The following is a 16,958-nucleotide window of genomic DNA, read 5'->3' as shown; positions in this document are numbered from 1 at the left end:
CTCTGACCACTTTGTGATGCAGACATTTAACAACATAAAGAATTTATGAAGATTTATGGGATTTATCATTTTTGCTGATCAGGTCTCAGGTGTTGTACATGGTTTGTGCAGATTAAAGGTTCCTGGGTGACATGAAATGAACAAAAACAGGTCAATTTCATCTGGTCAAACCTCATGACTGAACACTGGTGGCTGATGCATGAATCCTGGCTGGATTCCATGTTAAATATCTTTTGTGATATCTATCAATTATGTCATTAAATTAAATATGCTGAAGGTGGACACATATGAAGGATAATTACAGTAGAGAATACACCTGTTGTTGACAATGCCTCTGAAACTACCTGTCGAGTGTTGCGCTCTCATGGTATTACAGTATATCAGTTTACAGAGCATTACATCAGTAATGCAAATGCTGTACCAATGTTAATCCTCTTTGTATGACTTCAGAGGGACGTGGCAGGCAGGCAAACACAGGCTTTTTGGCAGACTGATAAGAAGCTGCACTCCCCTGTGGTTGGTTAGCTTACCTGCTCTCCCAACCAATCCCTGCCATCTGAACATCATCAAGGCAGGACTAAATATGCAATATACACTCCAGGACCTTTGTCTTTACTGTGCCATACCAGCCTGTTATAAGACATATACAGGAGATATTTTCCCCCCTGGTCATTCCAGTGTGTGGGACTGTACATTAAATATAGAGATTAAGCTGCAAGGCTGAATGCAGGAAACAGCCTGGCACTGTCTAAGGGTAGAAAATATACTTACCAACTCCTCTGCACTAACAAATTAAGCTGCTGTGTCCTGCTTTTTACATTGGTATAAAAAAATGACATTTTCTCATCACCCTTTTAAAGAAAAGTAGCTTTTTAGTTGTCATTTCAACCATGTACAGGTGAAAAATGAAACTTCTGTCACACATAAGAACTGTAACACACTGTCGCACTATTGATAAACAAGTTACTTTTTAATAATAATCTAATCTAATAATCTGCTTACATGTGTCAGTACTTCTACAGCAAAAGTCAGTACATTACAATAACTTATAAAGAAACAGTACATAATAAACATCTGATATATGGTTAACAGCAGAATAGCCAATACCAAAGAGATGTAAACACACAACAAAACCAAAAAAACCTTATATATTTACATGTCTTTGCCATTTACCTTCCTCGTTTTCATCTGTGTTTAGTCCATCATGTCATCATTATCTTCAAGCTTTCATCATTTATGGCTCCAAGCCCAGGAGAAAGGCAGCTTCATATCTTATAGCTGCAGGACCAGGATCGTGGTGTCACTAGCTCCCAGAAACTATTCTATTAAGAACAAGAAGAATTGGCACTCAGAGAGCATAGCTCTTTCTTATACTACTAATAGTATCATTTGTAATCCTTTTATACATTCATCTGTATGCTTTAACATCCATTTATCATCACTTAATAATCTCATTGTGCTGACTTTCTATTTTTAGACAGCAGTTATCTGTGTTAAGTCATTAGGTGTGTGAATGATGCTGCAGGGCTGTAGAGGATGCCTTAGCTGGGGATACACAGAGATGCAGTAGTTCATACTAGAGTAAGTATGTTAAGTACATCTGTGTCCATCTGTCACACAAATCCTTCACATCTGTGACTTCATCAAATGCCTGTGGGTTCGTCTAAGGCTTTTTAAGGGTTAAGTACACGTCAGGGTTACACAGCTGTCTGTTACTCAGTACACATGGCTCTGCTACATCGGCTTGCATGTGTAAAATGGTTCACTTTAACAAGTTTTTGTACTTTGTATGTGTCTACACGTGTCCATGTAGTCTGTGTAGTAAGATACTCATGAATGATCACAGTTCAGAACAGATGACAAAGCCAAGATGATGAAAGAGTAAAAGGGTTTTGTCAGATTCATCTGGCATCTGTGCCACCTAATCCTAACCCTGACTATTCAAACGCCATGTCATGTAATCTAGTCATACAGTATATAACAATATGTTTAGTCTTGTTTTGTGTAGTCTTATTGTAATTTGTATTTCATGTTAAACTGCTGGACTATTTTCTGTTTAAGTACTCCAGAAACTAGGGTCAAAGTACATTCTAATGATGTCATTGTAGTGCGGAGTACTACAAACAGCTCATTCTTTCATTTAAAATCTGCAACATGGTATTGGTTTGTATACAGTAGCTGAAGCTCTTTTTACCTAAAGGACAGTTTTTTCAGTCAAGTACAACTTCAGAAATACTTTCCCCACTCTGTGGCAGTTTTTCCACTGAGGTTAAATACAAACCAGTGGAGAAGCTGCTTATGCCTTTAGACACTATAATAAATCTGTCCAAACGAAGCTGCAGAAGATTAGTTTCATCTGGGTTGAAGCATAATTCTACAATAAAAGGATCTTGTGTCATAAAAAGTAAAGTTATCCTTAAAACAACATAATGAAGAAATGAAGTGAACAGCAACAAGTCTGATTATGGAATTGCTTTTTCTAGCTGTTTACATGTAAGTGAAGATCATACCTCTGTCCGTGGGCAGTGAATCTGGGCGTACCACTCTTGGCAATACAGACACACCTGGACGCCCTGGCCCAGGAAGAGACATGCCCACATGATAACGTTGAACACAGGGCTCTGACGCTTGTCGTTCATGGTAAAATTGAACACCACTAAAACAGGATGACATGAAGGAATGTTATTGTTGATACTGAGCTCTAGTTAACAGCTTGTTTGTGTTAAGGCTGTAAAATGTGAGGCATTAGTGGGGAACAGCAGAGAAAAACAGCAACATAAAATACAGACACATTGCACAAGTGTACTTTCTTTAAATATGAGCTTCTTACTCTGAAAACAGCTACTAAATGTCTGTAAAAATGAATATTTATAGATTTTAATTCTGAAGTGTTGAAAGCACAGTCCAGATTGCAGCTACTGCAGATGGAGACATTTACATATTTTTAACAAGCTATGGATAGTCCACCCAGGGAAAGTGTTTTAACTTTAACAGTGGTAAAGACGAAGACATAAAATATTTTTCCATTTTGTACTTTTCCTTTTTTCCTTTATTTTGACAGGCTTTGGGATTGTTATATAACAGCCAACTCCAACCAAGTAACAACAATTTCTGTTTATATCACTGCGGTCTGTCCCTCACCTCCGAAGACTGTGAAGAGGCAGAACATGACGGGATAGAAGAAGCCGAAGCCCATGGTCAAGGCGTACTCATGGACAACAGCAGAGACGATGAACACAGACAGCATGGCAGCTGTTCGAAATTTCCTTTTCGACAGCTGTGGGGATCAGAAACGGAACAGGGAGAGGGTTGGGCTCAGAGTTGAGAGGTCAGAGTGGTTCATTGCGGAAGTCATTAGAATTACAGGATGAGTGTTATATTACAGGATGGGACATTATATTTGATTTATTTGCTATTTATTTTTTTGTGTATTAAATTTATAGTTTTTGTGTATTGGCACTCTGCTCACCCAGAGGAAGTCTCTGTATCCGTAGTAATACAGCCAGTCATGAACCACTACATTCCAGGTACGATAGTAGTTTGCAAAGGATGTAGAGTTCCACCAATCCTGGAAAAACAACAGACAATAAAATCAGAAGTAAAGGATCCCATCAATTCTGTGATCTGAAAAAAAAACGTGAAAAATAATTCATATTGAATTTTTTAAGTGACACTACTGAGAAAGCCAAATATGCATAATGGTATTTCCTGTTAATGAATTCGGTGATGACATGTTGTCCTTCCAAATAAACTGTTTGGACTCAGTGACAGAAGTAGTCAATGTTTCCTCAAAGTAACAACCAGATTCTGGAAAGTCATTAATGCCATCTGTTCTTCACAAAGAAATAGCTGCCATCCGTAAAACTCTGTCTCACATCACCACCTGGTTGGAAATGGTCCCCCATGTCATTATTTTCACACTTAAATCAGTCCTTTTGAATTTAATCACACCCAGGAACACTTTAGTCATAGGAAAGACAAATTTTAAGGGGAAAAGAGAGGCACCGGGTATTTTCATGCAGAACCTATGTCAATGTTTGGTAAGCAGAATGTAATGACGGAAAAGTTAAACTGTTAAACTGGGACCATCAGGCCACCCTACTGCCATTTTCAACCATACCACACACCTTATAGAACATTCTGTCAGCAAAACGCAGCAGCTCCCCAAAGAGGTTGAGCCAGCAGTGCAAGAAGGCGAAGAAACACAAGAGTAGCAGCATTATACCTAAGACAGAGAGGGAGAGGGAGAGGGAAGGGATTATGAAGAACACTTTTCTTCTGGGCATTGCTCCCAGGCTTATTCTCATAAGAACTGTAACTTAACACTGATGCTTTTATATCAGCACTTACTCAAAAAACGATTCACTTAAAGACAGTAATAAACATGCCAGTCTTTCATTACCTGTATCTGATTGCATATCATCATATTTAATCTTATCACTGACCTAAAACCACCAAAGACTCCTTTCCTGCATTTACACTATAAGTTATATATTAACCTGTGCTGACTCCTACAGGAGATAATAGAGGTTGTAAGCCTAGAGTAAGTGAAGTCACAGATTAATAGATTAATCTATATATTTGTTTTCCATATGATGTCTTTCTAATACTGCTTGGAAAAACTCAAGTGTAGAGGTGTGTGTGTGTGTGTGTGTGTGTGTGTGTGTGTGTGTGTGTGTGTGTGTGTGTGTGTGTGTGTGTGTGTGTGTGTGTGAGTTTTTTGGCCGGTGAAAAGTACCTGGTAATATTGAATGGAATACAGCCAGAACCATTGTCCGTTTAGTAAAAGGCTGGTTAGTCTCAGGTCTGAAGACAGGCGCACAAAGGCGCACCAGGATGAAGTAGCCATAAAACAAGCATCCCAAGATCTACAAACAGACCCTTTTAATCTTGCAAAAACATTACATTTATATGTATGCAAGTAAAACACAAACCAGAGCATCCTTTAGAACTAGAAAATTGAAGATAGTGAACTAAGACATAAAGATTAAAGCTAAAACCATCATTTACGACTGCATCACATTATCACACTACTACTTCTATTTTCTATGACACTAACTCTACAATCGTTTTTTTTTTTGCATTTTGTGTCACACATTCCAAACAAGTACAAAAATGAGAAGATGTCAACACAAAAGACAGCAGATTGCTAAAAAAATTTAGACTTACCATTCCAAGAGTAACACCAACATATTTCCATCTTATGTGGGAATTTCTGCAAAGAAAAGACAGGAGGTCAGTACCTCAGAAATTAATAATGTGATACTGTAGTACTTGATGACATTGGCTTTCATATGAAGTAGTTTTTTTTCCACCAAATTTGGGATTACAAAATCCAAACTGACTGCCTTTAATATCAAGCAGTGCTTTAAACCATTTCTACTTTTAAAAGATCCTTGGTTAATATGTTTCATGATATGATATTCACTTATCCTATGTAGGCCTACTTACATGATTTCAATAAATATAATAAAGGCAAATACACAAGGCAAATGGATAATACAGAATGTCTTACCGAGGATATGATTCCCTGTAAATCAGAGTTGGACAGAAGAGGAAGTACAGATAACTGGAAAATGTTGGGAACCTTGGACCTTCTCCTAAAAAGCAAATATAATCCAGTAAATATACTCATCAGACTAGAAGAGTCTGAGTTATGGATTGCCTGGAATTATTTATAACAGGAATTTATAACAGAAAATAGCTAATTTAAGTGTTGTGCTTCAGACATAAGCTTGTCATTTAATTTTCTTGCTTCATTGTTTGGCATAATACCATCCATTAACACTCCCATTTGTGAATTCTACAGCTTTACCGTGCCTCAATGTAGGACCCTGCAAACAAATGGCTGTCTTTAAAATAAAATGACAGTGGGTTTATCGCAAAATCCTTAAATCATTATGCCAAATTGTCTGCCCTTAAGCCTTCAATCTAGTTACCTGAGTTATTTGCTGCACTTCCGTTTTGCTTTTTACTGATTAATGGCATTTAAAGCTTCTGCTGCTTTGTGAATAAACGCATACAAATTTGTGTTGAACAAGAAGCTTATTTTCAGTTTCATATCACAACCCCATTCAGCGAGGCTGCGGACACATGCTTAAAGCTATTTCATATCAGTTACTATTTTATTCAGAACTATACAGACAGTTTAGTCAAGTAAATAAGTGGTCACATTTTATTACTATTAGTTTCACATATCGAGGGAGAATCACTTTCACGTGCCTTAACTTTATACTGCACCAACAGACTTTTACAATAGGATCTTCTGAGGCTGCACATTTTGAGAATTATTAATTACAAGTGGGTGAATTCGTTGTTAGTTTTATTGTCATCATGAATCATTAGCTGGTAACCTACTGAGCTCAGTTTAAGTCATTTTTCTTCAGTGTCTAGTAGTGTCGCTGTGAGTAATGATGTGCCTAAGGAGTAAAAACACCTGTCATACACTACACTACAATGCAATGTAATAGAACACAATACAATACATTACGGTACCTTTCTTTGGTGTAGCCTTCATTATAACAGGAGCAGTTTCTCTTATGAATGAGTAGCTTTTCATCAGGAATCGAATCTGAGAATAATTGATATAGGTGTTACATAAGGTGAGACAATACATCAGTAATAATTGCTTCTGCATTGTCTGTCTTTAATGCAAGAGTGGATTAGGTGTCTGATGTGTTAATGTTTCTGAGTTTGTACACATTAACTTAATGATATGTGATTGATTTGAGTGTTCCCTTCTGTAATTAGTCAGGAGGAAGCACAGCAGAAGGAAACTGAACAGTATGGCAGAGCAGAGAGAAGCACAGTTGGACAACTGGTTTATTTTATAATAAAACTTGATGTGTCATCAATCTGCATACTGCAGGGAACTACCATCCTCTTCTTGGGCAATTTAGAAAATTAAAAACATGTGTTTATGCATCAAAATGAATAGCTTCATAACAAACACACACATAGGACCCAGATCAGATGAGGATAAGGACTCAAGACTAGGTTTCCCAAAATGTGGAAGCAGAAGAATTTGCTCTTAGCACCAAGATGGGTTTTGGGATGAGTAGATATTAAAGTATGCGTCTGTGATGTTGGAAATGTTGGCTACTGTAAGATATGCTGTCTTTTGTGGTGGCTTTTCCAGCTGGAAGCTTCCCATCTCTGGCCAGCAGGCTTTTCTTATCACTGTGTTCCCTGCTGATGGCAAGGAAGGGCTACATTTATAATTTGGATTACCAATGAATATAATGCTATCTAAAGCACAGGCCCATTCTAGCACAGTTTATTCCCAATAGACCTTAGTTGATTGGATTTTTATGATTCATATTGCATATATTTTAATTATATTACTTTACATGAGTTATTAAATCATTCATTAAAATAAATGTCATACTCTTCTGACCCGTAAACAATCTTTAAAGCTCTGAATAACCTTAGTTTTCTATGAAAAAGCTGCTTGAACTGGAAAGAACCAACTCTAATTGTGTGAAATTCTGACTGATATAGTGCAGAGAGTATTTTTGGCTGAAGTGTTATTTGCATTTGGTCACAAATAAGGCTTTGTGTTAGTTCAGGCAGAGCACTGAAGTACTGATGTCAGCTGTTCATTGTTAACTGTGTGATTCAAGCTGAGTGTCATTGGCTTTCTGACGCATCTGCCTGGCCACCAGCTGATTTGTCCCATCTTGCTGAGCAGCACTATTCTGTACTCCAAAAACAGTCTCATTAAGTGGTGTTGCTAATGGATTCAAGGTGTTGCAAAAGCCACGGCTGTCACATGGTGTTTAACAATGTTTTTCAAGAAACGTCTAAACTGCAAGTGTGAATTAGTTTGAAATAAAAACTGGCAGATAATATTGACAACATATTGTGTATACCTGTACATTTAAATGACACAAACTGACCTGCTCTAGGACCACAATGAACCGTGAGGCTGGAGGCAGCTGGTTTTCTATCACGACGTAGATCGGGAACACTCCCAGAACACACGTCTGTATGGCAGACAAGATCAACACTGTCCCCAGGGAAAACACCAACTTGGGGCGACTGCTGTGGTACAAGTAACCCCAAAACAGCACAGTGTAGTAGGGAACAAGCAGCGTGTACACAAACATCACAATCCAGGCCCAGGTCACCGTCCCCGCCTTCCCGAAGGCAAAGAAAAGCAGGTCAAACTCCAAGACCAACCTGAGATTTAGGAGGAAAATGAAAGTGGTAAGCTGAGGAAAGTATGTAACTGTCGATTATGTTAATTAGTCTATGCATAAAATAAGTAAGTATAGACATATATATATATATATATATATATATATATATATATATATACATACACACACACACACATACATATATATAGTACACAGTATATGTAGATAGTGTGCAGTTAGATGCAGTAAGATACTAATCCCACTGACGAATGATACAAATAACCTAAAAATCCAGGCAAAAAGCTGCAAAAATCTAAAAATGACTGGCTGCCAGTGAAAAAAAGCAGGCCATTTGGGTGGTCTGTTTTAGTTTTAAGTAGGCTTTGAACATAGTAAGGCGTGATTTAACCTGCTGGTTTGCATTTGCACCCATGTTGAGATGTGTTCCAATAAACACAATCTTTCCCACTGGGGGGTGGGGGGTACGGCACATCTGTAGTGCTATTGGTGCTGGTTTGATAAACAGACTTACAGCTTGCAATCAAGTGCTATCTTTTCCATCAGAAGCAAGAACCAGGACCTTCTAACAGCATAGGGTGTAAAACTAGCTTTCTGGCTAGCTACCAAACTTTCCTTGAGGGAGATATTTGGCTTGTGCATTGATTGCAAGGGCAGATTGTACACAAGTGGGAAGTAGGTTGAAAAGCAGGTCATTCATCCAATGGTTTTGTTTGGGCCAAATAAACCAATTGGCCGGACTATTTTTTGCCCTGCCACATGACTTTGTATTTCTGTATCTTGTCACTGCATTTAATTTATTCATTGCCATTGGGAGGAGAAGAGAAATTCAAGAAACGTAACAAAACATGCTTCTGGAAAAAAATCACCTACCCCACCTATAATACAAATTCATGTATTGTACATACCAACATACAACAACTTAATGCTGACATTAACTAATTTAGCTAAACTCTGCTAGAGAGCAGAAACAGTAGTTAATCCAGTAAAGACACTGTAAATGGAATGAAATATTGAATGGCCACAGTCTTTGAAGGTATTCCATAACCGAAACCACAATAGAGCTGTCTGTCTGGTAAAATTACTGTTTATTGTATAAATAGAAGCTCGAAAGTCCAATAGGATTGTAAGGTTTGGAGTCACAGCCAGCTGGTAGTGGCCACAAGACAGCTATGAACGGCTTATATGGACCCTAAAAATCTTATTAATGGAACAATAACATCCAAAATCACCACCAGTGTGCTTATTAAAAAGTGTCTGAGCCCACACTGCCTTCCAGAAATTAAAAAAAAAAGAAAACAATAACAGAGTATTTCATGTCATTTCTATTTAATTCAATGATTTTTGAATGGGAATCTATTGGAGCCAGCTACTAGCGGCGGTCACTTCCGCACTGGCTATAGCCTCATGCCGCAATTGTTGTTGCTTGGTTTTGAATGGCCATTTTAATGATACAATAACATGAATGTCTCTAATAAATGTGCAGGCAATATATACATTTTTTAAATATTTCCCTCAATGCTCTCTCCCATCTAAAAAAAAAAAAAAAACGCCCCTCGGGTTAATGATAATAGCAGCTTTAATATACCGTCTTGTTGCAGGTTGTCAGCACTTATTCAAACATCAGCAAACAATTGCAAGTGTAATATTTTGATTTTTTATTTAACCTATTTACCCATATTAAAAGCACTATTAACTGAGGATGCTGACTATTTGTTCCAGTGAGAAACAAGAATTGCCCTCATAACCATGTGTCTGCAAAAGGGAAATCATTACTGTGATGCCCAAAGCAACAGCAGAAATACTCACAGGGATTGATTGCTCTATCTTTTGGCTGCCAGACAAGCAGAGAGGTAGGGAAAGGGGGATAGTGAGTAGGGAAAAGAAGATAAGAAGTGAATAAGAAGTTTTTAAAGGCTTTAGCATAATTGACTTCCTATTAGATTTGGTTCAGGCTCATAAAATTCGGGACCCATACAAACAAAGAGGCATGCACATCACACACCTGCCCTGGTCGATGTAGTCGACAGCGAGCGTGCTCAGACAGAAAATGAGGAGAACAGCTATGAACATGTGGTAGATGGTCCTGATGTGGCTGATTTCAAACAGTTCACTGATGAAGAGGAGGACACAGAGGCAGGAATGTAAAAATAATGCCATTATCTTGTCTGTAAATGGATATTTGGTGTGCAGGATTACTTTGTTTATTAGTATTAATTTCATTCACAAGATCAGGAAGTGACTTTTAATCTTTGATACATACTCCAACAGTGATGGCCTGTCCATGAACACTTTGCCATTTTTCATTTTCTGAGATCTAAAACACATTAGGAAAAACGCAGATGGTCAATGATATGATAAACACAGAATCTAAATAATCATGTGCACTGCTGGAAATTACCTCCTGCTTCTCCTCACCTGTATGAGGGCTTTGTTGTAGTCTTTCCATTGACTGTTGGCTGAATGTGCATGAAAGACTGGATGGATTCAGTCAGAGATTTGTCGAGGATATCACTGAGCTGATCCTGGACCTGCTGCAGGACTTTTATCTTCACTTTCTATGAAAGGATGCAAGAATTTTTTTTGTTTCCTTCAACCAAGATATGGAGTATTTTACATATTACATCCCATTTTTTGCACACTTTTAAATAGCTGTATTTCTGTTTCATCATTTGTATTTTGTTTTTTCAAATGGCCAACACAGACATGGCTGAGTTAAGATATTGGCTGGGAATTAAGGGACACCTGTGCATGTTTCTGCCACTGTCTGAGATCCTCTTCTTGCACAATATTATGACTCCCAACTGCAGAAAGAAGAACACAAGTTTCTGAAATTGTTCATCAGCCCACACCAATCATGACCAATGTACTACTGAAATGAAATAGGAATTCACTTTATAGATCACTTTATAATCTATGCATAGTAGGGGATTCACACACATTTTCAACTAGGACAGCATGAAATCTAGTTTGTGGTTCTCAAATAGTTTAAGTCTATGAATGTTTGATACTTGATATAACCGTTTCAGCACAAACACATTAGAATTTGAAATATGTTACACAAACAACTGGCTAAAAAAAAAAAAAAAAAAATTATGCAGTTGCTTCTAAACAAAATGACACAAAACAGCATATCTCGAAACACAGAAGATTTTCTATGCATACATCAGCAGCATATGTAATTATGTAAATACCACAATTAGAGAGCTCTGACTGGTGGGCCTTGATGTTTCGGTGCTGTGGTCCATTCGGTGGCTCCGTAGTTGTCATGGTTACCACTGGACTGGAACACTACCTACAGGATTTCCTTTTTTGGGACTCAGTCCTATGCATATTAAAGTTACAGGTTAGTGTCACACACACTAATGCTTCACTTTGCATGTTGTTTGTTAGTAAAATAAAGATAGGAAGACCTCACGGTGCTTTGGATACATATTCAATTCCTGGTTGTAATGTGAAGTAACCCTATACTATACAAATCTGACTAAGTATTTATCCTTTTGAACAGGAAGGTTTATGTTTAAAACCTTCAGAGGGCAGTGCAGACAATCTTTTCCTCACCTTTTACCCTATGTGATTCACTGAATTTATCATTTGAGGTTTGATTATGTAGAGCAGAGCATCTTCAACTATAAATTGTGAGATTAAACTGGTTGACAGGCTTATTGCTGGCAGGTTGCCTCATGCTAAGAAGAATTAATATTCCTGATGAGCCTCAGTGCCATGGAGGTGAGCATTCTCATCTGAATCTCAGACTGCACTGTGGTTGGACGGCAGTTACCTCCAGTGGTTTTCCACAAGAGAGAGTTCTATCACCAGTCACTGTAGGCCAAAATAAACAATGTAAACAAATGGCGAAGCCAGTCTCCCTGTACCCGGGTGTAAAGTTCACAAGCTAAATAGATAAGATGCACAGAAGGCTGTTGGAGAGACTGTGTTAAACAGAGAGGTGACAGATTCCAAGTGACCTAATTTTCTAATCCACACTGTTTGATTACTGCCCAGGAGAAATGTCAATATAGCAAATAAACTTTGTGCAGATATTCAGATTATGCATTATGTGGCTATGTAATGGGAAAGAAAGAGAAAGAACAACATATTGAGCAAACCCTTGCGCAACAATTCAACATAGACTAATGTTTGAGGTATGGTGAAGGTGAGTGATCGTGCTCGGTCATGTCTAAGGAAACACTGGCAGACTGACTTTCCTCTCAGCTGACAATACTCAAAACACAGGCTTTAGTTTCAGTTGATTTTGTAAACGTTATTTGCTCTACTAGAAAACCATCTCACTTTTGAATCGGAGTTTATAGCTCAGTTTTATGATTGGCATTTAAAAGTGACAGAAAATCCATATTTAGACATTTTTCAAAAAAACTCATTCATTCTGCCGTACATATTTCTGCTACATTAGCAAACTGCGCTCACTGTACAGCGCCAAGGTTACCTTGTTCCAAAGAAAGTGAGCAGGCTTAAAACTGAAATATTGTATATCAGGTTTCAACAACTAATAGAGTTGATGATAGCCTCACTTTCTTTAAACTATTTCCCTTGAACTTCCTGCCATAGTTTGTTCATTATGATCACTTTGAGCTAACCTGATGATTGACTGATAAAAGGATCTGTAGTAAAGCGGAATAAAAGAAACATTTGAGCTCACATTTCAATTTTCACCCAGGTATTTTTAGATGAGTGATTTATAAATGGTGAGAAAAAAGCCAATTTTGTAGTATAATACAATTGATCATTTATATTGAGTTATTACAATATTATATTATTACTGTATTAAAATATGCATTAAAGGAAGTATTAGTATTTTAAATGACTAGATTAACTGAACAAACAGACATTTAGGTAAGAATTTTCAGAATTCACTCTGTATTTTGTACAAAATCACAGGTGGCAGAAACCGCAAAACTTGAGTCCTAAAAGTGAGAGATGTCAGACACAAATGTGTTGCACAGACATGACTTCCAGAAATATTTTGTCAGTGTCAGATTTGTACTCACACAGGTGTCTAGCCTCGCTGTCAGTCAGTGGTCCACAGGGGGAGATGCACTGTTTCAGTTGATTCCTGCTGAGAGAGTTGTTTGAGTGTGCTTGTAGTAAGTGTGTGCTTGTAGTGACAGGTCTTATGATCTGGGTCCTATCCTTTGCACTTTGCCCTTTTGGCTCCTGGCCCTGGGCAGGACAGGGTCCTCTGCTGTCCAACCCCACCTCACTTACTCTGCTGGAAGCATGAAGTCATGCAGAGGATGAGTGGAGTTTGTTTTAAAATCTTATCTATTCAGGGAGATACAGCGTTACTAAAATTGTATACATAGCATGTTTTTTTTATTATAGATTTGTATGCACTTGCTACATGTGTATTTGGAAATGTATGTAAATAAAGCTCGTCAGCCAACTAGGTGAAGTGTTTTATAAAAATGCTGAGTTAGAGTCAAGACTAAAACAAACCAAAAAAAAAATGGATTTTTTCTTCTTTTTTTTTTAAAAAAGTCCCTCTTATTTGGACCTGAAACCTCCAGTGCACTGGGAATAGACCATTTTGAGACTGCAAGATATGGATGTTTATTCAAATCAGAGTATGTTTCAAATCATGTCCAGAGAGGATCTTTAAGAATAACTTTGCAGGGTAAAATGTATTTGTCGGCTTGTGACTCATAAAAATGATGCATGTTTACATCGGGCCATTGCTTTGAGAGCGAGACCTTGTTTAGTCCCGTGAAACTGGATCACCAGAATGATGGCAAAGGTCACTGTTCTGCAGTCAGATACAGTGTTTGACACATTTAGATAAACTGTTCCACGAAACCATGCTAAGTGATTTGGTAAATCAAAAATGTTTGTTTTTAGCAATGCCAAACAAATTGCCAAATATTTGGTATCTTATGCCCAAGATCACCAAGCACCTGAGGAGATCAGTTGCCCAACTAACTGATTTGTTTTGGCTGAACGCATAGTGCAGTGGTTGTGTACAACCACAGAGGAATGCACAGGAAAAATAGTGAAGGAGTTGCTGCACAAAGATTAGATTAGAAACTTAGAACATTGTTTCCTAAGACTTTATAAGTAAAGGTAACATCATATATTTTAGTGTTTTTGCTTCTGATTTACCCTGAGATTTTTTTTTTTTTAGCTGAAATTGTTGATACTGTTGCACTTATGTTTGCAGCTGCATTTACTCTCTTGGTTCTTTATCAGCCTACTAGCATATAGCATTTGAGTTTACTGTCATACTTCATTAATCATATTGAATTGGAAAACATGTTTTTAAGGGTGTACCCCTGCCTTTCACAGGAAACGTGCTGAGATGGGCTCCAGCAGATCCCGGTGATCCTAAATAACAATAAGCAGGTATTGATAATGGATGGATGGATGTTTTTAAGGTAGTCAAGTAATAAGACAGTATAATTCTGTTATGTACACATGTGATTCTTTATTGAAAGGGCTTTTTATGAGATAACTGCTGTTTCTCAGCAGCTACAGAAGAGAGTACTGCATGCACTAAATTACACACTTAACAAACCAACCAGTGCACAATTGTACAAACATGAACATTTTGCCTCTTTTTTTTTTTAAACCTGTACCATTCCAGCCAAAGTTTTATTTCAGAATATTTAAGTTACAGAATCACATATTAGTGACCACTGCAAAATATTTCCTGATTACTGTAAGACAAAAAGAACAACTGGACTCAAAATAAGTTCTACATTCACTCTCCCAGACATTTTCAGCTCAGCATAGAGCCATAGTGCATGTCAGCAGAGTTTCTGTTTTCATTGATTAACAGCAGGATGAAGAAAAGGCCATTCACATTCAACTTGTGGTCTCTATAGGTTATCTCTACGCACTAAACTTTAACGATAATATAGAGGTTTTTTAAGTTCAGTGACTTTTTTTTACCTTTCAGAGACAGTCAGATTGAAGCGCTGCTATATTATGTACTCAATGCTAAAGGGTTGTCAGGAGGAACAACAGGGAAAGGAATACAAAAGTAATATGATAAAGTGCTCATTGCATTTGTAGTAAGTCTTTACATAATGAAAACAGGAAGTCTTTTGATAACATTTTAGATTACAGATCACATTTTACCGCGTAATAATTATGTACATACAAGGTAACAATAAAATAGCAGGGTTACTACAGTGTGTGTACTATGCTACACTTCACTTACTTACATTTTTACTTGTGCCTACCAGGTAGGTATTTTAGTGGTACCCCATATGTATTTTTACAGGTATTTGCAAGGTCTGTTTAGTTAAAATAGTCTGCCAAGTAGAGATACTTCCTATTTTTTCCTAAAACACACAGACAAACACAAACATAATACTCTGTGTCCATTCATAGTCACCCTTGACTCTTTCATCCTGACTGGCTGATCAGGAGGTCAACAGAAAGAGCATCAGGCAGCGTGGAAAGACTGATAATCAGTGTCAGTAGACGGTCAACAATAATCAGATGACTCAGAGTACACAAAGTCATACATGATATTTTTGGGTTAAAGGTCAAACACGTCATTGACTGATGAGGTGTGTTTGTGTGTGTGTGTGTGAAAGGGATAAAAAAGAGCCATATCAGTACTTGATAAACTATACTAACCCTGGGTTCATGTCCCCAAGAGAACTCATAAAGGCTATTATAGGGCAACTTCCTGTTTGAATGACTCACTACAATCAGGGCTTTGGTTTCGGTCTTTTGGTGGTTCAGAACTGTAGGAGTCATCTCTAAAACAATTTCTTTCTGCAACTGTAACTGCACACATGCATCCATTTTCATTCAGTGAGACTGAAAAAGCCAAATCTTTAGCATACTGCAGTACAGGAAAAACATGTCAACATATTACATTTACACATCAAAATACATACCATAGCTACACATCCAAGTGCTATAAAAGCAAGAATAAATAGAGCAAAAGATAATTAATATTTATTTATCTCAAAGTACAACTAGCAGTATAAAAATAGTTGCTACACTGTTTTTTCCACTCTGCCATGCACTTGGATGAGATGATAACTTAATATCTCAGACTATCCCCGACAAGGCAGTTTTTAGGAATGACATACAGCTTCAAAGTCTCTTTAAAACAACCAGAATTAATGTGTTTCTGTCTTTACATTGTTCAGATGCAGTTTTTTCCCCCCACACTGGTTAAAGCAAGTGATGAATGATGTTAATTTGTGATTATTTTTGCATTTTATTTTAGACAATGCTCAAACCAACTCCCTCATTTAGCACTTTGGTTCTTCCTGTGCTTTGTGAGATAAAGTGCTGGTAACAGAACAAACTAAAGCATCAAGATTCAGAAGGTTTTTTTATGAGAACTCTTGTTTTGTTTTACTATTCCTCCTAATCTAGTAAGTGAAAACATAATATGGAATCTAGGCATCCTGAAATATACCCTGCAAAGGTGCCAAAATACAAAACTGCTGAGCAGTTACTTACTGAAAGCAACAATCTGGTGAAATATTTATCTTTTTAACAAATTCCATGAGAATACTAAAATAATGAATTAATCCTACTAACCAGAACTGCCTGTGTTTTACCAGAAAGATATAATTTATTCCACTATAACTCAGAGCTTATCATGTTAAAGACACACTAACATTGCTGAACTGGATAACATATTCATTTTGTTTTGTAGTTATTTGTAGTCCCCAACCCCACATATGCCATTCTGCTGGACCACTGCCATTCTCAAAATGCTTTCCTTAGCTGTTTTAGGAAATAACCCTTCATTTAAAAAAAAAAAAAAAGATCAAATAATATGCTAATGGGCTGAGATAACATAACAAATTG

General features: G+C 37.3%; 1 protein-coding gene across 1 annotated transcript; it reads right to left on the bottom strand.

Moving 5' to 3' along the window:
• Positions 1–1,141: 1,141 nt before the first annotated feature.
• Positions 1,142–13,306, bottom strand: soat2 (sterol O-acyltransferase 2). Its single transcript, XM_026307923.1, has 16 exons — positions 13,169–13,306; positions 11,354–11,484; positions 10,905–10,963; positions 10,578–10,717; positions 10,423–10,476; positions 10,165–10,272; positions 7,899–8,181; positions 6,496–6,571; positions 5,516–5,600; positions 5,170–5,215; positions 4,739–4,868; positions 4,128–4,225; positions 3,470–3,568; positions 3,142–3,277; positions 2,511–2,656; positions 1,142–1,322 (listed from the first exon to the last, which is right to left on the bottom strand). The coding sequence occupies exons 2-16, from the start codon at positions 11,427–11,429 to the stop codon at positions 1,266–1,268; spliced, it is 1,593 nt and encodes a 530-aa protein (XP_026163708.1). The 5' UTR covers positions 11,430–11,484; positions 13,169–13,306; the 3' UTR covers positions 1,142–1,265.
• Positions 13,307–16,958: the final 3,652 nt, after the last annotated feature.

Source organism: Mastacembelus armatus, chromosome 5 (assembly GCF_900324485.2).
Source record: "Mastacembelus armatus chromosome 5, fMasArm1.2, whole genome shotgun sequence".
In the NCBI taxonomy this organism is placed as follows: domain Eukaryota; kingdom Metazoa; phylum Chordata; class Actinopteri; order Synbranchiformes; family Mastacembelidae; genus Mastacembelus; species Mastacembelus armatus.
Note: the sequence above shows the minus strand (reverse complement) of the source record. Positions and strands in the feature narration are given on the sequence as shown.

Excerpts from the sequence above, each read along its gene's own strand:
- soat2 (XM_026307923.1), bottom strand. The coding sequence starts at position 11,429 with ATGACAACTACGGAGCCACCGAATGGACCACAGCACCGAAACATCAAG. Across the intron at positions 5,601-6,495 it reads GAAGGCTACACCAAAGAAAG|GAGAAGGTCCAAGGTTCCCA; the intron begins GTACCGTAATGT and ends TTTGCTTTTTAG. Across the intron at positions 5,216-5,515 it reads TACAGGGAATCATATCCTCG|AAATTCCCACATAAGATGGA; the intron begins GTAAGACATTCT and ends TTTTCTTTGCAG.